The sequence below is a fragment of the Diceros bicornis genome, chromosome 23, assembly GCF_020826845.1.
Source record: "Diceros bicornis minor isolate mBicDic1 chromosome 23, mDicBic1.mat.cur, whole genome shotgun sequence".
NCBI lineage: Eukaryota > Metazoa > Chordata > Mammalia > Perissodactyla > Rhinocerotidae > Diceros > Diceros bicornis.
This window is the reverse complement of record NC_080762.1, coordinates 2,940,843-2,964,466: the sequence shown is the minus strand read 5'-3', so window position 1 is coordinate 2,964,466 and position 23,624 is coordinate 2,940,843. Positions and strand designations below refer to the sequence as shown.

At 36.6% G+C, this 23,624-nt stretch overlaps 1 protein-coding gene across 17 annotated transcripts in view; it reads right to left on the bottom strand.

Moving 5' to 3' along the window:
• The window catches only part of AHI1 (Abelson helper integration site 1), a 183,334-nt gene that overhangs the window by 128,175 nt on the left and 31,535 nt on the right, over positions 1–23,624 (bottom strand). For all 17 annotated transcript variants that reach the window (XR_009223525.1, XR_009223526.1, XM_058566218.1 and 14 more), the window contains 7 exons: positions 20,606–20,791; positions 19,042–19,194; positions 15,310–15,442; positions 11,100–11,223; positions 5,734–5,963; positions 4,000–4,106; positions 888–1,006 (listed from right to left, as the gene is read on the bottom strand). Coding sequence is in view for 15 of the 17 variants with exons in the window: in XM_058566218.1 (XP_058422201.1) it covers positions 888–1,006; positions 4,000–4,106; positions 5,734–5,963; positions 11,100–11,223; positions 15,310–15,442; positions 19,042–19,194; positions 20,606–20,791 (1,052 nt within the window). In the remaining 2 variants the exon portion in view is untranslated. The remainder of the gene's footprint in view (positions 1–887; positions 1,007–3,999; positions 4,107–5,733; positions 5,964–11,099; positions 11,224–15,309; positions 15,443–19,041; positions 19,195–20,605; positions 20,792–23,624) is intronic.

Here is a 23,624-nt window from a genome sequence, read left to right as displayed (position 1 = left end):
TCAAAGGCCAGCCTCTCCATAAAGTCTTTAACAGAAGACTATATTATAGCTGTCAGCTTTACTGATGCCATGAAAAATACAATCGTTTTATTATATATTTATATTCACTAAAAAGTACATATTGAGTTCTTGCAATCTGCCAGGCATGACATAGGTTCTACGTACAGAAAAAAAGAATAAGACAGATTCCAGTCCCTAGAAGATCTCACAATTTAGCCTAATTAAATGTTTTGTGTGTTATTTTGTAGGCGGTACAACTAGATTATAAACTCCTGATGGGCGAATTCCGCTTATCATTCTCCCACAGCACCCATGCCAGTGTTTTGAACAGTTCTAGAGAAATGCTGAAGGGCTTAAATTGTTTGCCCTAAAAAAGATAACTGCAGAATAAACTAATATAGATTACCACATTTGTCTTTCTGAACACAATAATGAAATTTAATAAAATAGCTTTCTCTCATTTGTTTTACAGGAACTCTTAACACCAAAACAAAAGCACACCAGAAGTCCATGCTGGTTTTCCTAGAACTCTGCTTCGGCCTTTTACATTAAGGAGACTTCCTTTCACTTGCCTTATTTAGAAAAAGAAAAACAAGGATGTATTAATCAAAAGCCCTCTCATTTCAGCCTCAGAACTATTCACATTTTGGGCAAGATAATTCTTTGTTGTGGGGGTTGTCTCATGAACTACAGGATGCTTAGCAGTATCTCTGGTTTCTATCCACTAGGAACTTCAATCAACATTCAAAAATGTCTCCAGACACTGTCAGAGCTCCCCTGAGGGACAAAAACTGTCTAGTTGAGAACACAGCTGCATTTCATAAAAGTGAATTAATTCATTACTTATTCCATGAGTACTTAACCTGTCAATACGGAAATATACTTACAGTCTGAGATCCATAATTCTCAAAGTACTGTCTTTGGTATGGATTAACAAACGTTTTCCATTGGGATGAACCTCCAGATAGCTTATTGGAATCCCCTTAAACTCACTCTCTTTAATTTCCTAAAATAATTAAAAAAAATTATAAGATATTACCACTGTAATGTTTGCCTAATGTTAAATGCTTTTTAGAGTACAAATTTAATTTAATTTAACTTTTTTTTTTTTTTTTGCTGAGGAAGACCGGCCCTGAGCTAACATCTATTGCCAATCCTTCTCCTTTTTTTTTCCCTTTTTCTCCCCAAAGCCCCAGTAGATAGTTGTATGTCATAGTTGCACATCCTTCTACTTGTTGTATGTGGCACACCACCTCAGCATGGCCAGACACGTGGTGCATCAGTGCACGCTCGGGATCTGAACCCAGGCCGCCAGCAGCGGAGCGCGCGCACTTGACAGCTAAGCCACATGGCCGGCCCCTACAAATTTAATTTTAAAATGTCCTTTTCAATTGTACTATACAGGATGCTTTAAAATTGTTAGCAAAGGATTCCCAATAACTTCAGTTTAAGGGTGAAAATAAAGCTGATAGAATGTACTTTCTGGTTGTTATGTAACGCCACATTTAACTAGCAAGTATTTTTGTAGTATATTCCCAAACAAGAAGCACTTCCTAAAAACACATCTTCTAACATTGTATTTTATGTTTACCACCACATAAGAAAGCCTCCAATTTCTATAAATTCAAAAGTGTAGAATTAACTTTCAAATTCTATTTCAGTCTCAGATTATTTCTTCACACACTTATTTCCACTTGTCCTGAAAAAGGTATGTTATTGGCATCTTATGCTGAAATCAATTAGTTTAGATTGTAATTTTAGGTGAAGGTTTTTTTTTGATGGTTAAGGCAGCTACAGAAGATGCCTGACTAATGATGTCAAGAAAAACATAAACCCTGAAGGAGAATCTGCCTGAACAAGCCTTGCATAAGAAGAACTACCAAAGGTCCTTCTTGTTTGGATTACTAGGAGAAAAGAAAAAAACCACAAATGCAAAACTGCTTAGATTCAAGTCCAGAGTCAAAGGAAAGTCTGCTTTAACCTGCAGGCAGAATTCTGAGCTATCCTTCTTCTCCCTCCAGGACCCCTTCTTACTCTTTACTCTCTTCTCCTTGAGGATCTCCTCTGCAGAGGCAGGCTGGCACCAGCAGGGGTGGGGTACTAACTGCCAGAATCCCCACTCAGCAGCTGAGCCCCTGCTACTGCTGTCTGACACGAAGACGTGCTGTCAGTTACTTTTTAAAAGCTACAGAAAAAAGTCAAACATTGACACCACAGATGGGGATTTTCCTGAGCTGAACTACAACAGTTTGGGGGTGGGGATGCACTGTTGGGGGTTTGAGCAGCTGGAGCAACATTTACACAGAGGCAAATGTGCAAAATCAGAAACAAAACTGCGTAACAATTCAGTGTTGGGTATAACTCTGAGAGAGGGGCTGGCAGATTTAGTGTCTGTATCTGTTAATGATGTCCTCCATATTTTCTTTATCATATTCATGCTGAAACTAAAAACGTCCTAGTTTTGAAGCCCACGTCCTGTACCAAGGAGTGTACAGTAGCACACGGGCACTTCATCTGGGGGCAGATGAGATGCTCAGCATTCCGCACATGCTGGCGGAAGAGCACCAAGAAGGGCAGGCTCCCGTTTGTCCTAGGGCATCAGCCACTAAACAGACATTCTCACTCATTTCCCAACTTGTTATTTTTGACTGTCTCAAGTAACCACCAGGCTGCAGATTTTCAAGGTAAATTTGCCTTTTGGTTACTACATGGAGGCAAAGAAACACATGATTTTTAACACAAATAACAGACTCTGCATTGTAGACTCAAATGATTGGAACTGGTGTCTCTGGAGCTTTGCCAATCCCTCAGGTGTGTCAACAATCAGAAAGTTCTTTTCAAAGTGTGTGAAATTAGGCTACAACATGAATCTCAACCCATCATTCACTAATCTGACAGACGAGATGAGAATGACTAAAAATAGAATAGAGCGTTTTTTAAACAGATCTGATGGACTCAATAGATTTAACTAAAGTTCATGGAAATTCTTTTCCACTTAGAGTGACTTTTTTCAAATGAGGACGATTGTTATAATCTATTATGAAAAACAAAAAATTGAAGAACAAAGGTATAGCATGTAAGACAGAAACTACATCAATTTATATAAAACTCAGGTTTAATGATTCATTTTGAATTTTTAACTAAAAAATACTAAATATACACCAACGAGCCACCTTAAAAACACTCTACTCCAAAAATGAAAGAGATTATTCCTTTGTTTCTGCCTATTTAGCGAATTTCAAATGAAACAATTATGGTCATTAAACAATAGACCACCCTCATAATTACAGTTTTGATTATATAATCCTCAAAGACAGTACTTTTAATAAGACACTGAGCACACTGTTTTTAGAGTGATGTTATTGGACCAAGAAAAAAAAGAATACAAATAGCCAGAAAATATGTTATTACTTACAGATGGTCATAGAATACAACATGTATCTCATTTTAGCATAATTTTCAGTAATGAGTCACTGAATGCCATAGTGCAAATTAGGGCTCAAAAAAATGAAAGCAGGGCCAGCCCGGTAGCACAAGCGGTTAAGTGCACGAACTCCGCTGCGGCGGCCCAGAGGGTTCGCCGGTTCAGATCCCAGGCACGCACCGATGCACCACTTGGCAAGCCATGCTGTGGCGGCATCCCATATAAAGTGGAGGAAGATGGGCAAGGATGTTAGCCCAGGGCCAGTCTTCCTCAGCAAAAAGAGGAGGATTGGCAGATGTTAGCTCAGGGCCAATCTTCCTCACCAAAAAAAAAAAAAAAAGCAAGCAAAGCCTGGCCAAAACGAAGAAAATTTTCACTAAGTCACCATATCATCAATTAGCCATCAGGAAGACATGATAATTAATCAATGATAACTGACTTTTCAAGGACTGAGAAAAACTTAATTTTTTTGAAAAGAGAAAACAATATTGTAACATCTTATTTTAAAGTCATGTGGTTTGATTTTTTTCCAATTTCTTTAATTAAATCCCAACATATGAACTATAATTTTATACCTTATTTACACTCCAGTGGCGCACTGAATGCTGCACATCGTTAACTTTGACATAGGTATTCCAAACAACAATCACCCCCGTGCAGTCTCCCGAATACATGTGATGACCTATTTAAAAAAATAAAACTACTCACTTATAAATGTTACCCAGAGATAGAAACAAATAATACGAGATTGGGAAAACACATTCCAGCAAAAGAGTCAACGAACTGGAGGGCTATTAAAAGGTATTTCAGTTTAAAAAAAGTCATAAAACCAAATACAACTCACAATCTAATCCCAATTATCTTTAAATAAATTCTTCACTCTTCTGAATTATTTTTGATGACTTATTATTTCCCTTTGTCACTTTCCTGAATTTGAATACAAAAAAAAAAATGAGCGTCTCAGTCCATGTGTACTGTACATGGCTCAAATTCAAAGCCAAACAAATTATATGAATTATCCAATATGTATCTGTATTGCTTACCTTTATTAACTTGTATAATCTGTTTTATATTCCTGGAAAAACACCTATACTCTAATAATATATTGTTAGCATAATGTCTGAGGCCCAGTAGGAATTCAATAAATGATCAGAGAATGAATGAAATAATGAATAACAAGTCTTCCAGTTTAACATCCATTCTTAGAGTCAAACCATCTTATAGCTGAATGGGACCTCAGAGACCATCAGGTTCAGCTTCACATCCACTAAAAGGAATATCTTACACATCATTATGAACAGATGGTTGTTCAGCAATTGTGAATTTAATATTTTACAAAGCAGCTTATTCAACTGATGAAATGCTCTATGTATTAGAATGTTCTTGCTAATTCTGAGCAAAGAAAATCTGTCTTCTGCAGTTTTGGCCCCATCTCTATCTACTGGAGTGACACAAACTGATTTCTGTTTTCAAATATGGATATCTTAGCCAAATATTCGAAGAAATTCTCCATCTTTCTTTTATAATCTGAGCTACTTCTAATATGACAGAGTTTTCAGGTACTTCTCTACCCTTGGTTGACCTTCCCTGAATGCGTTCCAATTTATTAACATCCTTAGGGTTGAACTGAGTGCACTAGCAGTATTATTTTGATCTGGATCCCATAATAATTAATTATAGCTACAGTCTACATATCTAGTGTCTGAAATAATGTAAGAGGTGACTATTTAACAGATTTATTGAATTTTTTATTATTTCAGCTGATAATCTATATTTTATGTCTTTAAAACACTACCTACATTATTCATATACTAAGATAAACCTTTAAATAACTGCAAATCTCCCTTCTATGTTTCTATACTTTTTAGAAAAAATCCTGTTGCTACATTTAAAATATATATATTTTCAATATTCTTTTGGGATTTTCCCCCCATCTTCCTCATTTTTAGCCTTTAATTTAAAAGGCCCTTTAAAAAAAAAAAACCCTACTAAGGGGACAATCACCAATCCAATGAAATATATTTATGAAATTTGGAACATGACTGGTTGTTACAGCAGAGATTACTTGATTTTAAATTTTTAAGAATTTAATGACTTTAAAATTACAAACAGAACTCCCTCAGTGCCAAATCTATGTTCAGGTCTATCATATGATCTTAAAAATATACATAAATCTAAATATGCACAATCAATCATCAATACATAAAATCCCTCTCAAGCTTAAATAATTATTATCCTAGTGAAACAAAAAATTTAAAAAAAAATCCTCATGCAGCTAGCCTTCATTTGGAATATATTCTCTGACCTACCTTCAAAATCAAAACAGAGAGAGTTGATGAAACTCTTGTGAGTGTCAAACTGTCGGATCAATATGGCAGCATCCTCTCTCATATCAACTTTCCATATCCGTATCACAGAATCATAGCATCCTGTAACCACTAGCTCTTTTACAGCTGGATGGAATTTAGCCGTGTAAACAAAAGAAGGATGAGGTAAAACTCTGAAAGTATTTGTATTGTTTATTTCATTTTTCCATATCCTGGAAAAGGATAAAAAATTACATATTACTTCTGAAAGGCAAAAATTTCTTTAAAAGTTTCTCTAAGAACCAGTATAGCCAAAGGACTTAAGTAAGCACATGACAGTAGCCAATGATAAACTAAATTTTACAACAATAAAGAATAATGTGATCATATATTTGATGGCAGGGTTTTTTACATTTTGACAAAGCTATTTCTTACAGTTATTATCAAGCATAATGGTTATTTGTCTACTGTAATCTACACCGTAAAATAAAAAACTGTGTTTGTATTTGGATATGTCTGTCTTTTTTAAACCTACTTATTTTTGACATTGATTAAACACACATCAAATACTTCGTAAAATACCGCATTTAGTATAATATACATAAAAATTAAATATAGAGAGAAACTTTAATGATTTCTCATTTAGGTTGCGTATATTGCTTTTGCAAAGTGCTTACTAGCAGGGGTTTGGAGAATAAAATAGTCTATTAACTTCATATTTGTAATTTCAAAGTCTAGATCATGAAGATGAAGATCTCAAAGACTGAAAAGCCATACTAAAATTACTAAATGAATACTTGAATAAAATTTGCTTAAAATAATTACGATATTTTGATAAAAAACAGGCTACCCTAAATTAAGTACTCACTTTATGTTTAACATTCTCATTATCTCTTCCTCCAAATAATGATTTTTAAAAAATTAATATTATTGTCATTGCTATAGCATTGACAAAAGACTAAACTCTAAGGGTTACACTATTACGTTAGATATTCTGCATTTCTAGCCCATGTGTAAAAATAGGCAAAATCTAACAACAGACAGGTGCTATATAAGTGTGTAGAAAATTGGATTTTTTTTAAGTTATTTGAATTAGAAGAATATATTAATTTTTTAATATGAGGATTTATAGTTCATCCTTTTAATTACTAAGAACTAAAGCAAATTAAGTTCTTTTCAAAATTATCTATAAAAGAAAAAAATACAGTTGCTATTCAAGAATAACATTCTATGAGCTTTCTCAGCAGCTGCTTAAAATACAGGATCTGATCTTCAATTACTAACAATCCAAACTAATAATGAAGGAAGTGAAAGAACATGTTTTTCAAGTAAAAATAAAGCACGTGTCCCTGGGGGTGAACATTTTTACCATGGTAAAACTTTCAATTAACATATGTTACATGAAATGCAGCACCTATTGAAAGAACAAAATCACTAATTTGTAGAGAATATAAACAAGACTGTTCAAAGATAAAAACTTTAGCTGCTTGCTAACAAATCTTAGCAGCATTATTTGAAATACTATATAATAGGCAGAAATGAAGCAACTGTATCTTAAAAACAGCTCAATATAACTAAAATAGACACAATATTTTAATATATATAAAAATCAAGCTTTTTATGTAAAAACTGAACTGGTATCAGTGATGGCTGTAGTCACCCAAGCAATGGTAGAATCCAAGATCAAAAGAAATATATATTAATGGGTTTGGGATAAAATCAGGCTGATCACAGACAGAGAAGAACAAGGACACACAAATTTGTGAAGACTAGATGTGCACATAAAAATATTATTAGAATTGGGAAAGAAAAAACATACCAAAGTTAAAACAGTATGTGTGAAGCGGGGGTAGCGTGGGGACCCACGGGCCTATTTGGGAGCCACTACACATGGAAAAGTCTGTTTTATACTAGGAGCTGCTGATTTGAGAAAAATACAGATTATGCTGAAGAGAACTAAAGAAGGAATTTAGGTTAAACCATACGGCAGAGAGCTAACCCATGGGAAACAGTTACTCAGGAGACATTAATGATAACATATGACAGTGATCCCCAGGAAGAGAGAAGGAAAAGACACGAGCAGAAACCCATACTTCTGCCACTTTTGAGCATCAGCAACTCTTAATTCTCTTCCTTTTGACTTTAGCTCATTCATTCTAAGTATTCCCTATCTCATTCAAAAACCTCACTGTCTTTTTGATTCTAGCCATAATATTTCTCTCTTCACTCAATTAATCCTTCACAATAATATTTTTATGATGTAAAGAGTCCCAAATTAGTATCAATTTCAAAGCTACATAAAGAAAAAAGTATACTTTACTACAATATATTATATGTTGTGTGGGAAATCCAAGATGGCTTCAAGAAATGGTGAAATCTGAGTTAGGTCTTAAATGATGACTATGAGCCCACTATGGCTCACAAAAGGCACTTTAATGTTTGTTGAGTGAATGAATTGGGCAGGAAGGGTGGGAGAAGGGCATTTGAGCAAAGCAAGAGTAGGAAAGGTAATGGCACTGAGATGTCAAAGAAGGTAGTGTATTTCAAAAGACTGTGTGGGTGAGGCAGGGGGTACATGGTAAGTGCACAAGAGAAGGATGTAAGGTCAACAAGGGACATGCCTGTCATGCTATGCTAAGGGGCTGGGATGTTTTCCAAAGGGCAGTGGTAATCAAAGATTTTTCAAATCAAGGCTTTATGAAAGATAGTTTTAGAAAGATAATATTAGCACAGCAAAGATGGAGGAGTTAAAGACTGAACACTGGGAAAGTTTAGCAGCAGCAGTTTAAGCAAGAGATAACAATGACCTGAATTAAGGCAACAGCAGTGAGGATAGAAAGGATGTGATGGAATGTTGAGCCTTTTAGGAAGGAGAATTGACAGACTTTAGTACTAATTAGATGTGGAAAGGAATGGTGGGAAGGAAAGAAGAGATGAGTACTACTCAGTTTCCACCTTGGGAGACAAAGTGGATAAGGAGGCCATTAAAAAAACATATAAGAGGACTAAAAAAGGGGAAAAAAAGTTTCGTAATTTCGGTAAGTTTGGTTTTGGACTTGAGGAGTCACTGGGCAATCTATATAGAAGTGTGTTAACAGAAAGTCAAACTTAGAAAAAAAGTGAAATTCAAAGCCAGGGAAGATGAGAGAGACCAGGATAAGCACACCAAATTAGGGAAGATGATCAAGCAAAGGATCCTGGGGAAACATCTACAGAGAACAGACAGAGGAAAAAGAACGAGAGAGAGAGAGAACGAGAATGGTCAGAGTCATAAAAAGAAAACAGAAGAGGGTGCTGATGAAAACCACAAATTGAAAATATTTCAAGACTGGTCAATAACTAATTCCTGCAGTGAAGGCAAACAGGGTAAGGACTGAAACTGGCTAGTAGATCTGAAAATGAGCAAGGAACTAGTGACCCTGTGAAGAAAGTTTGCATGGCATGGTAGGAGTGAAAGCCAGACTAACCGGCTTGAAGTACACAGTGTGTGCAGAATGCTCTTGACAGTGTAGAAAGAAAAATAATATGATAGTCTAGAAAGCAGGAAGAGTCGGGAAAATGATTTTTTTAGATAAGGAGATCTGAGCATATTTCTAAGATGAGAGGACAAAATCAATAGAGAGAAAGACACGAAAGAGCTGAGAGAGGTAGGAAACAGAAGTAACAGAATTGTAGATTAAAGGACAAGATTAAAAGCACAGGTCAAAGATTAGCCTTAAAGGTATCTGTGCCCATAACTCTTTCTTAAGAGAAGTGGGCAGATATAAAGATGGGTAGATTTATAAATGTCAGGTGGGAAACCAGAGGGAAATATAGAAGCTCGTGTCTGCGTACATTTCACCACAAACTGAAGCCAGTCATCTAATGAAAGGGGGAAGACTGTGATTTAGGGCAAGAACTCGAAGTGTGGTAAGGTCTGGTTGGATCTGCTACCAGAGGAATGACAAAAGATAGCTGAATAAAGATAAGTAAAATGAGGGGCCGGCCGGTGGCATAGCGGTTAAGTGCGAGAGCTCCGCTTCAGTGGCCCAGGTTCACAGGTTCAGATCCCGGGCACGCACTGACGCACTACTTGCCAAGCCATGCTGTGGCGGCATCCCATATAAAGTAGAGGAAGATGGGCACAGATGTTAGCCCAGGGCCAATCTTCCTCAGCAAAAAGAGGAGGACTGGCATCGGATGTTAGCTCAGGGCTGATCTTCCTCACAAAAAAAAATTAGATAAGTAAAAGGATTGCTCAGCAGAGATGACAGCTCAAGTGATTTTAAGACTTACAATGAAGAGTCAGGCCTTAGCAAGGTTATGTACTTTTCTCCAGCATAGCCATTCTATCTGATGCCAGGTTATGCTGAAAAAAACAAACAGACCAGACAGATTCTCGAAGATATTGTTAAGAGGCACTAATAGTAGGTTTCCAGCTGGATAGAGAGGGAAATCTGTTGTCACCAACTGTCATTTTTTTCATTTAAATAGAAACTAAACAGTAATGATAATATCTTAATCAATTAGACATTTCATATTGAAAAGGAAGCTGATAAAATTAATAGCAGAAGGGACCCAGACACTAGAAGTGTCTGAAAAAAAGTGTGTTAAAAGAGCAGGAGGCAGAAGTAAATAAGAGTGAAGTCAGAGTGGGTCTTGAACTGCTCTAAACGTCAGTTTCCTAGCCCGTAGAAATAACAGATATTTATGTCTATCCACCTACATTTGTTGGAATCAAATTAAATGACATATACAAAAGTATCCTGAAAAACTGTCTAATAATATTTTTAGAATACATCCAAGGTAGAACAAGCAGCTAAAAAAAGTGTAAATGAAACTAAAAAGTAACTTTTAAAATGGTTCATTGTGATACTTATTAAATTGGAAGGGGTTAAATGATTTTAAGGCTGACATTCTGAAAAATGCAAATATTTGACAATCTATAAAGCTCTTAAAACATAAGATGCATATTCATTTATTTACCCTATACTGCATACTGAGCACCACTGTGTCCTGGCCTCTGCATCCAGCTAACAGTGAAGATGGAATCTCTACCATCAAGATCTTATATTCTAGGAAAAAGCTCAGTTATTCAATAACTTCAACTCAGAGTATTAATTGAACAGTGTACATAATGATCATTTAAAGACAGTGAAGACTAGAAACATTATATATTACATAGATAAAATATACTTAAAAATGTCTTAGAGAAAAAAGATTTCACTACTATTTATTTAATCAGTCAGTCTGTAGGATACATATTTATGACAGTCCCTTGACAAGCAAAGCATAAATGAAGCATAAGAGTAGTTATATCATTTTATATTCTCTTTGCTTTCCTTGATGGCAAATGGCACACACAATAAGTACTTCTCAAGCATACTAACCTGGCAGTGCCATCCGATGATGCAGTAAGGACATAGCGATCATCTTTCGACCAGCAAAGATCATAAATGATATTGAGGTGGCCACGCAATTCTCTCATGAAACGTCCAGAAGGAATTTCGTATACTAATAAAAATATTCAAAAATTAGTAGGTTTCCAGGTAGAGGATCCTTAATCCAGTAACATAAAAATTCATAATTTATAATAATTTGTAGATAAGGTAAGCACTAGCTATAAGAAATTATCACCAAAGATATTTTCAGTACAAAAAATTTCAAAATCTACTTAAGTTTTTCATTTGCTTTAGACATAAGAATTTACACATATGAAATTTTATATGCTACAATTAACAATTCTCATATCTTCAAAGCAGTTTTCCTAATAATCTTTGATAATAAATTTATTAATCAAATAATAAATAACATTTAAATTGCAATTCGCTTCAAAGATTCTGTAATTTGGGCTTTCATGAATAAGGTAATTATTTTATCTGAAAATCAATTAAATTCCAAACAAAATTTTAATTATTTGAAGTAACAAGAAATTTAAACCATGCTATTGTCAGAAAAAAAGTCTTATACTAAAATGATAGATATAGTAAGGAATTAACAGAGACCCAGTCTGACAGAGAAGGCATTGTGGTATTGCTATGTTACATGCACAATGAAATCTTCTAAGATAATGACTTAAGACAGAAACACCAAGTTTCCAAGTCTCTACTTCCACCTAGTGGTAAAACCAATTGCCCTTTAAAATACGGAGCAGTACAGAAGCACTTCTGGAAGAGCAAAGGACGGACCTCAGAAAATCTGCGCCCCCATAAAAGCAATGAGAACATTGGCAAAAATTAATTTTTTCAGAACTCTGGAAATTAAACAAAGGCTGCAATAATCTGAGAAGCATTTACTCAAGAAATACAGTTGAATCTCAGTAAGAACACTGAGTTCTGCGGTCTTTTAACTTGTCCTGTTTCCATTCCCCTCTCTCAAGCTCCAAAGTGGCCTTAAAAACCAACAGCCTCACAACTACAACAAAAACCAGCAGTTGAGCAGCCATGGGATGGGGCAGAAGGGGCCTGAAGATCCCCAAAAGCCCCCTCCCCAAGGGTTATCACTATTAGCCAGTCTGGCAGCTCCCCGGAGGCTCCATTCTCAGGGCCTGGCTTTATCTGACCTGGCTCTGAGTGTGCTCTGGGTGAACAGCCCTAACTCTACGGTGCATTACATAATCACGGCATAGCTGTCTGAGGCAGTGATGCCAGCTGGGGCTAAGAGGCTGACCAAAAAACTTAAAAGGAAAAAACTGGGAATGAGATGTCCATAGGGGACTCTGAAAAGCTCCAACTTATTCCTGGGAATCTAGGAGGATACATGCACGTGAAACGCTGTGTGCATGCCCAAGAAAGACCTGAGAGGCCCTGACTCTCACTCTGGCTGACCTCAGGAGGCTCTGTGCAAACAGTAAGTGAAGGCTAAGGCAGAGCTGTAAACTGCCTGCTGAGGCCTTGAAAGTGTATCCCCACACACACATACACACACACAAAGAGCCCCTTGGCAAAGGCTGGGGGACCTAGTCACTCAAGGCATTTAAAAGTCTCTTTCTAAAACTGTAGTGTAGTTACCAGGGGCAATGGGGGTAGGGGGTGGGCACAAGGGGTGAAGGAAGACATGTATATGGTGATGGACAAACAAAAATGTACAACCAAAAATTTCACAATGTTATAAACTATTAAAACATCAATAAAAAAAAAAAAATCTCTTTCTAACCATTAGCTGACCACTAAGCTACCCAGGCAGACTTCAATGGCAATACATGACAAAGGATAAAGACTACAGAATTAGTCCAGGAAAGTTACTAAAACAACAGCAACCACAACAAACCCTGAGTGGGTGTGGGGGGGGAGGGGAATCTGATTTCCAGAGTTGCCACATTGTAATATTTAAAATAGCCAGTTTTCAACCAAAATTATGGAGGCATACACAAAACAGAAAAGTATGGCCATCCACAGGAGAAAAAGGAGTCAACAGAAACTGCCCATGAGGAAGCCTATATGCTGGTCTTCCTGGACAAAGACCTGAAATCCACTCTTAGAAACATGTTCAAAGATCTAAAGAAAACCATGTCTAAAGAATTAAGGTGTGAGAATGATTTCTCACCAATAGAGACAGAAATTATAAAAAAAGACCAAACAGCAACTCTAGAGTTGAAAAGTACAGTAACTGAAATAATTCACTAGAGGAGCTCAAGAGCAGATGTGAATTGGCAGAAGGATCAGTTCACCTGAAGGAGGTCGACTGAGACGATGCAGTCTGAGGGACAGGGAGAGCAGGGATGAAGAACAATGAATAAGGCTGCAGAGACCTGTGGGACACCATCAAGTGGACCAACAGAGAAACGATGGGAGTCCCAAAAGAAGAAGAGAAACAGAGAGGGGCAGAAAGAGCACTTGAAGAAATAAAGACAGAAAACTTCCCAAATTTGTGAAAAATATTTATCTGCACATCCTACAAGCTAAATGAATTCCAAGGAGATACATCATAACCAAAAAGTCAAAAACAAAAGACAAAGATTCTTTTTCTGTTTTTTGAGATTTAAGCAATAAGTATATCTAAATTTATATAGCATTTTGAACAAGTTTTTTTAAGCGTAAAGTAACACATGTATCACAGAAATGTTGAAAACATATAAATCATAATGAAAATAATTCTTTCAACTGCCCCAAAGAAAGAAATCACTAATATTCTGGAGTATGTTTCCTAAGAATCTTTTCCCCTATGCATAGGTTTTGGTGAATTTTTTAAAAAGCATAGTCGTAATCAAACTACCCAAACAATTTTGTATTTCTTAAAGCTAACATTATTTCATGAGGAGAAATATTTGTTTAATAAATGTTAATCTAGCCAATTACGAGTCCCTGCTGAAAAAAAGCTAATCAGCCAAGGAAGAAGTGTGTGGAGCTGAGCAAAATTCAAGACAATCTGGTGCTTAGGGCCGATGCCCATGAGGAGCTGGGTACTTCCTACTGAGGTGAAGTTTTCATTATTAAGCAAGAAGGAAGGGAGAGTATTTAATACCTCTAAGTCTAGAAGAATATGGCAATGTTCACTTAAAAAAAAGTTTCTAAAGCTACAGAAATAATTTTTCTTTTTTTTAATTAATTTTTTAATGTTTTTTTTTTTTTGAGAGGAAGATCAGGCCTGAGCTAACATCCATGCTAATCCTCCTCTTTTTGCTGAGGAAGACCAGCTCTGAGCTAACATCTATTGCCAATCCTCCTCCTTTTTTTTTTTCCCCCAAAGCCCCAGTAGATAGTTGTATGTCATAGCTGCACATCCTTCTAGTTGCTGTGCGTGGGACGCGGCCTCACCATGGCTGGAGAAGCAGTGCGTTGGCGCGCGCCTGGGATCCGAACCCGGGCCACTGAGGCAGAGCGTGCGTGCACTTAACTGCTAAGCCACGGGGCCAGCCCAGAAATAATTTTTCTTTTTAATACGGTTTCCTAAATTTATTTATTTTTTAAAATTTTTTTGGTGAGGAAGATTGGCTCTGAGCTAACATCTACACCCATCTTCCTCTACTTTGTATGTGGGATGCTGTCACAGCATGGCTTGATGAGTTGAGTGTTGGTCCGTGCCTGAGATTCGAACCTGTGAACCCTGGGCCACCGAGGTGGAGCACGTGAACTTAACCGCTACGCCACTGGGCCGGTCCCCCCTAAATTTTTTAAAGGCAACTTGAGAGCGGTTTTTTGGCCTCTCCGCTGACTTCTCAATTATAATGAGAATTCTTCATCTAGGTACTCCTGAGCCAATTATTACTGTTTTAGTGCATAACAAATTTGAGGTCTTTCATAATGCAAGTTATCACAGCTATCAATTGATCACACTGGACTAAAATTTCTCAAAAGATTTATTAATCTTTAATGTTGCAAAATTTTAATATTTAAAATAGGAAATGCTTACAAAAATTCTCCTGCATGCTTTAAAAATAAACTTACTATCGTTCATTTTATCATTGTCATTCTACTTCTGAACATATATTGTTAGTAAAGCGCAAAATTATAAAAGGACTGTTACTTTCCTTGAAGAAATCTATTTTAATTTAGTAGTACTGGTGGATTACTCAAATTAAGATTTCAATGAATTCTAAGAACCAAACGCTGTCCTCCATATAGACTACAATCAGATTAAACAGATAGGATGTTCACTCACAAATAATTGGATACCCATCCCGACTGGCACAGGCTGCTGCTATTATTCTTCCATTATGGGAGAAGGCAAGACAAAAACATCCTCGTTCCCCTGCATTTAGTGAGAAGAGGTGCTTGTTTGGGATACGGCAAGCCTAAAAAACATACATTTTAAAAATATAAAATAAGAAACATTAAAATATGAAGGCTGGTTGTTAATTTCAATTACTGTAGTGATGATTTTTTTTTAAAGTTCCTTTACTGTGATGCAGAAGAGAAAAGAAAGCAATCAAAATGATGGATAACCATAGTAAACCACTTTACTTTTGAAACAGAGAATCAGTTTTCAATAAAATTAAGTGAACTTATACCTCATGTCTAACTAGTACTTAATTCACCTAAAATATGAATAGAAAGTTTCAATACCTGATACTCTAAAGCTGTCACCACCACACTGCTTTTACATAGCCACAAAAAAAAATGTGTCACACTCTTATTCTATGACAGCAACCAATAAGTGATTTTCGCTGAGCCATAAACGTGTTCTGAGATCACAAATGCCCTACAGGGCCTAAGTTTAAGTCCAGGATGTAAGAATGTTCACTCTCTCTTTTTGTCTCTTAAAATAACCAACATTTGTGGCTGCCTTCCAAAATGTATTTTCAAAGTAATCAGTCACCTCATATTGGTTTCTCATTCACTAATTTTATTAAGATTTCTTCATAATTTTTACTTTTTCATTCCCTATGTCAGACGAAACCAAAACTTTCCATGTACTAATATCTACCGTAGGAAATACTGCTTACTTTTATTTGCCCTAATTCTACCTCTTCCAAACTTCAGTGAGCCTTAGTTCCTGTTTCTTATTATTCAGAAAGTTGAATTAAACATATATTGGGCTTTTACTATACACCATGAATGTGGTACTTTACTGCAAATGTCTTCTCATAGACTCATCGCAGCAACCCCATGAGTAACCATTATCACTATATATAGCTAATAAGGATTATTCAGAGGGTCAAGCCCAGCCTACCAGGGCCTAGTCAAAGACTATTAGTCCAAGGGCCTGCTTTCTAGACAGGCACCAGGTTTTCACAAGCTGCATGAGGACTGAGCAGCATTACCAGGAGCCAGCACTGTGAGTGGCTACTAGGAAGGTGAAAAATTCAGCAGACATTAATTAGGTGCCAGTAATGAACCAGATACCATGCTACCCATCTTTTTCCTCCAGTCTCTATCCAGATGATTTAGAAAAGGAAGAGAGATAAAGAGAGGACAAAAATGAAGGAAAAGTCCGGGGTTTTATAACCCCTTGCTGCTGCTCCTAGAGTAGGAGGTGTAGATCAGGAAAACTCTGTGCCTCATCATCTCAGCCCAAATCACCAAAGCCACCATCATTTTCTTTGTACTCCCAGGGTCTGACTCTGTACTCAGAACAGGGACTCAGTGAAAGTTTAATGATGTAACAATAAAGGTCCTCAACATCTCTGACTCTTTCCCCTTCTTTACTGCCTTGCAGTCATTAAACCATGTTGGTTCTTTCTTTCTCGCTTCTGTATTCATCTCAATTCTCACTTCTGCCACCATTACCTCAAGGTTAGACCCTTCCGCCTCACATATCAACGACTACAAGTGCCATCTCCTAGGTTTCTGTCACTCTGATGTATGCTACCTTGGGATCTCCTACATGCCACTGCCAGCGTTAACAGCTGTTACCACGCTTCTCTCCTACCCAAACACACTCCATTACTTCTCACATCCCGCACAGTCAGGTATCAGACTACCACTAGAGACACTCCACAATGTGGGCCTGATCTATCACACCGCTTTATCCTCATACAAACTGGTGTCCAGCCAGCCAAGTTTTTGAGTGCCTGATGAATACAACAGGTCCTTTCCCATTTATTGACAACTTTGCCCCCATATGAAATATCCTTCCCTGTCCCTCTTCACCCACCCCTAACTTGGCCACCCTTTAAAGTCTATCTCAAGCTCCACCAACCTGATGAATAAACTTACCTCTTCTACCACTCCAGTTCACCCTCTTCATATCTGCAATCCCCAAACTGTTTTAGTTTCAGGATGCTTTATAGTCTTAAAAAAATTTTGAGAATCCCAAAGAACTTTTGTTTATGTGTCTATATCTATAGTTATTTATCATATTAGAAATTAAAATTGAGAAATTTAAAAATATTTGTTAATTCACTTAAAAAATAACAGTAGCAAATCCACTACATGTTAACATAATGTGTTTTTATGAAAAATAGTTGAATTGTTCTATATTTTTGAAAATCTCTTTAATATCTGGCTTAATAAAAGACAGCTAGATTTTCATAACTGCTTCTGCATTCACTCTCTTGTGATATCACATTATCATTTAGCGTCTGGAAAACTCTAGCGTATACTTGTGAGAGAATAAAAGTAAAAGAGACAAACTAAAATCATTATGAAATCACTACAATCACTATGAACCTATTATGAAAACAGGTCTGCTTCACAGGACCCCTGAAAGGGTCTCAGGACTCCCAGCAGACCCCAAATCATGCTTTGAGAACTGCTGATCAATTGTTTGTATACCTACCTTTCCTCAAGACTTCTCTGCAGTACCCTGACTGTAACTGTTTCCTATTTCCCCAACTGATGTGGAAGGTCCTCAAGGGCACAGTCTAAGTGTTATTCTCTCCATATTATTATGTTCAAAGTACTTAAAAATGACTTTAAGATGTATCTGTAAAATTGGCCTCAAAAAGAAAGTCAAATGTGATGCAAAACACAGAAAGTGAAAAGGTCTAGGAAAATAATCATTCTTATGTATATACGGAATGTTTGGATAAATCAAGATTTTTGGAAAAACAGCATCTGGTAATGGTCAGACGTATAAAATGAACCACTCTACTCTTTATGGAAACAAGTAAGAGACTTGCAAAACTGTATCAGCAATGCTCCCTGCCACTGCAAAATATGCTAACCAAGCAAGAAAACTTTAGTAAAAGCTTAAATACCACTCAACTTGTGGTAGAAGAATATATATGTACACATCTCCAACAAAATGTGATTCAGGAAGAAGCCAGGGACTATAAAAAGTTTCATGAATCCACAAAAAACATAACCATTTTTTAAATAATAAAATCCACTAGGAGACATACCTCTTACAGATATCAAAAATCTATATTTTTTTACTGCTGTCATGGGCTGAATTGTGTCCCCTAAAATTTGTATGTTGAAGCCCTAATCCCAGTACCTCGGGATGTAACAGTATTTGGAGATACGGTCTTTAAAGAGCTGATAAAGTTAAAATGAGGTTGTTAGGATGGGGCCCTAATCTAGTAAGACTGGTGTCCTTATGAGAAGAGGGTGAAACCCCAGATATGTATACTCACAGAGAAAAGACCAGCCCAGGAGAAAGGCCTCAGAGTAAATGAACACTGCCAACCTTTAATCTTGGGACTTCCAGCCTCCAGAACTATGAGCAAATAAATTCCTGTTGTTTAAGCCACCCAATCTGCAGTATTTTTTATGGTGGCTCTAGCAGACTAATAAAACTGCCCAGGTGCCCAAAGAAAGAACCCAAGATAGTACTTTTATGCACATGTTAGGCACTATTATTTGTCAAATGAATTAATGGAAAGACCAGACTGTGGTTAAAAACAAGGATAATTTGAGAGTTCTAAGTAGCAAGCTAGTCCCCCTAGGAGCAGCTGTAGTTTTAAAGGGTGTAACTATCTAAATGAACCTGTGTCACCAAACGCCTCACCTGCCCGGGTAGCCGTCTCCACTTGACTTCTTCCTTTGAATCTTCTAATCCAGGTTCCGTGTCTACTGAGCTGGGCTCATGGTGTCGTTCACAATACACTGGTTTACCTTTTTCCTCCTGAAGAGCCGTCATCGAACGGTAAGATGGCTTTATCTAAATATGTACAGAAAATGAGAAAATTTATATATCATGTTAATCTTTTTTTCTTTTCTAGCATATATTGTTTTAAAAACACTGAAACACAATAAAATGTTTTCAAAAGGTACTGTAGGAAAAACTCTACTTTTATTTGTACATTATTCAAAATAAAATGAAGTTGCTTGAAATTATAATCCTATAACCAAAAAGCCTCAAAAGTTGGAAGGAAAAAAAAATAGAACTCCAACGATTACATGAAATGGTTTTAACAACCCTGTGCCTTTGCTTCTGTCTCTTTACCAATACCTACCAGATATTATATTATGAACCTCTGGCTTTAAAAATCACAAAACTGATACCATAAAGATCTAAAGTTTTTTAAATCTTCCATTTCTTAAAAATAGATTTAATTTAACTCCATTCAAATCAATGCAAATCAACCCTGTGGTCACAGTTTAAATATCAACTACAGAATACATAACTGACCTGAATCATCTTATAGCAAATAAGACAAAAGCAAAGTCTCACCTCATTTAGGACCAATTCTTTACTAAGGTCATTTATCATTTTAATTTATGGAAAACAGCAGTAGATATATTATTTACTGACTATATGAATAATATTCTGAAAAATGAGCCTGTAAATCATGGGTCTGCAAACCTCATGGCCTGGGCCAAATCTAGTCGGCTGTTTTTGTAAATAAAGTTTTATTGGAACACATCCACACCCATTTGTTTAGTTATCACCTACATGTGTCTATGTAGCTACTTTCACACTACAAAGGCAAAGTTGAGTGGTTGCAACAGAGACCGGATGGCCCGCAAAGCCTAAAATATTTACTATCTTATTTTTTATGGAAAGTATTTGTCAACTGCTTTAAATCATTCTTTTATCTTTAATTTCTGAAAACCAATATTATTTAAAAAAAAATTTTTCTTAACACTGAAACTTACATTTAGTACTTAAAACTCATTTAAGTATCTTTTAAATATCAGCTTTACAGGCTTACTACATAATCTCTGAAGGTAACTTTCTATTCTAGAAATCTATTAAAATAATTCTAGTGGGCTGGCTTGGTGGCATAATGGCTAGGTTCACGTGCTCCTCTTTGGCAGCCCAGGGTTCACAGGTTCAGATCCCGGGCGCGGACCTATGCACCACTTATCAAGCCATGCTGTGGCAGGCGTCCCACATATAAAGTAGAGGAAGATGGGCACAGATGTTAGCCCAGGGCCACTCTTCCTAAGCAAAAGGAGGAGGACTGGCAACAGATGTTAGCTCAGGGCTAATCTTCCTCACACACACACACACAAAAATAATAAAAATAATAATAATTCTAGAGACTTTATCTTTTTAGAAATGGAAAATATGTCACCATTTAATCTCAACAACAGAGGATATATATTTATAAGTGCTGTTAACTTACACATTCTGGAACTTTCAACCCTCTTACAGTCACGTACAATGTTGATGGATAACGATTTCTCGGACATTTTGACCACCATTCAAAAACCTCAACGACATTTAATTGAGATCGTGGCTTAGTAGGTGGGTAATATAGCTGCAAGCGAAGTTTTGAATTGATGTTTACATTTCCATTGGCTCCTAGAAGCTTAAAATAAGAATTCAAATAAAATGTTATCATCATTGAAAATAAAGCAATAGTATACGGTCAAAAATTCATTTTAAGAAGATTAATATGGCATGCTGAAATTCCTTAGACTTATAAAGCAAAGGAAAGAACACTGACACAGTTGGTTAAGCACAGTTCCAGACCATTTTGACACGTTAGGCACTATTAATTTGTCACTGTGACAAAAAGTAACCCAAATGACTTTTTAAATATTTTCCTGATAGCTGTCTTTTCGCCTATACAACTTCAGATCATCGATAAAGTATTTACATTACTGTGCCAGATGTTATTTCGCACAAAGGAGGTGATCAGTACACATTTGTTTGAAATAATAACGATAAAGAATAAAATGCATATTATTTAAACACGAGCAAATTTTCCATTTTGTTTAGCATCAATATTTTAAGTTTTTTTCTTTTTTTTTGAGTTTTTTTTGTGTGTGAGAGGAAGATCAGCCCTGAGCTAACATCCATGCTAATCCTCCTCTTTTTGCTGAGGAAGACTGGCTCTGAGCTAACATCTATTGCCAATCTTCCTCCTCTTTTTTCCCCAAAGCCCCAGCAGATAGTTGTATGTCATAGTTGCACATCCTGCTAGTTGCTTTATGTGGGACGTGGCCTCAGCATGGCCGGACAAGCAGTGCGTCCGTGCACGCCCAGGATCCGAACCCGGGCCACCAGGAGTGGAGTGCGCGCACTTAACCGCTAAGCCACGGGGCCAGACCATAGCATCAGTATTTTAAATGATAAACTTTTACAATGTTTTAGTAAAAGTCAAAATCATTTTCAAAGAGTAATTAAGATAAACTCATTCAAGCCACTCATTCAAGCCACTCATTATATCTTTTAAAGTATTTTAGTCTACCTTCTTAAAAAGGTTTATTCAATAAAAAAACTATCAAAACAGCTTATGTTTAAGCTAAATAAATGGATATTCTTACAAGAAAAATAATCTCACCAAGTCAAAATAGGTGCTCTTTCACTACACTATGACTCTAAGTAGAGCAGCAGGGACTGAGTGCAAGAACATACTCAATAACCGTTTGTCACTGACGCAACTTGGAAAGTATCAGAGGAAGAGTAAAGAAAGACTCTAAGGCATGCCGTCCAACAGAACTTCCTGTGAAGATGGGAAAGCTCTATATTTGTGCTCTCCAATACAGTATCCACTAGTCACACAGGGCTATCAAGCACTAGAAGTGTGGCTAGTACAATGGTGGAACTGAACTCTTGATTATATTACATTTTAATTAATTTGAATTCAAATAGCCACGTGTGACTTGCAGCTACCAAAACGGACAGAGCAACTCTGAGACTGTAAACTTGGGAGACTGGGCAGATGGTAGTGCAACCAACTGAAGCAGACAGAGAGGGGGTAAGGGATTTAGGTAGGATGTTCAGTTGGGGGAGTCTGAGATATCTATGGGTCATCCAAGTTGAAAGGTCTGAAATCCAAAGCACAGGCAAGAAAAGTGGGTCTAAGAAAAGTAGATTAAAGATGAAACTGTGAGTACAACTGATATTAAAGAGGTAGGTAGAAGACAAAAGGAATGGTATAAGGAAAATCAGGAAAGGTTGGTGTCAAGAAAACCAGGTAACAGATTTCAGGAGAGTGATGTATTAAATGTACACAGCTGTGACAGAAGAACTGAAAAACGTTCAATAATTTGGCAAATAGGAGTCATTAGTGATTTGCTTGAAGAAGCTTTAATAGCTGAGGCAAAATCCAGATTGCAGTGTGTTCAGGAATGAGGCAGCACTAAAGAAACAGAGTTGGTAAAAATATAGCCCATCTTTCCCCTACCCCTCTAGGGAAGGATGTAAACTCAATGCAGGGCATAAGCTGAGGGATGACATTAAGATATAGAGGGGTAAAGAACAGTTTCAAATTGAGTAATAGAGATGTTTAGTCATTAAATATTAAGCACTCAAGACTCCCTTCATAAATTCTACTACTGTTGCCTGAAGCTAATCATATGGGAATAGTATCATTTTAAGGAGATATTATTCCCCAGCTTCTAAATCATACTTCATAAGCTGGTTTAATCTTCACCAGGCAATTGAGCTGACACTAGTATGCTGCTTAGCATGAGTAAACAACTAAGATCCAGCCAAGATCCTGCCAGTATGGTTATAAATTATATAACGCAGAACTTGAATAAATAAAGCTTTATTATCCTGTAGCTTAAAAGAATAGTCATCTATATGTGCTAAAAGAATTGAAAGTGCCTCAGACCTGAGGTGAAGTTGAGGATTAAGACAAAGTATCATTTATACCTGGAGTTCTTTGGGGTTCATTTGGACCACTATGATAACTTTACAATTACTTAGGCTATTCCTGGAACCAACTGAAATTTTAACTTGATCCATGCCACTGTCTCAAAGATGGATTTTTCCTAGTCATTGTTTCCATACATTTATTAATTCTCTCAATAGATATTCACTGAGCACTTTCTGTGTGCCCTTAATATGCTGGAAGCCAGTGATATTATCAAATAGACAGTTTCAAGAGACTGATGTATTAAATGTGAAGAAATCTGGTAAAATAAGGACTAAAAATTTTCAAGAAATTTGCCCAAAGGAAGGCACTGGTGACTTTGAAAAGCTTGCAGTCTCATGAAGGAGATACGTAAGTGCTACAACGGAGGAAGCACACAGAATACCTTACCCTTTACAAGGGGTGGAGATGGTATCAGGAGAATTCCTGATTGCCATTTCTGCCAATGGCATAAGATGGATAAATAAATACAAATCCATGTAACACTTAAAGGTAAAAATGCCATGAGATACATTAGTGTTTCCCAACAGCAGTT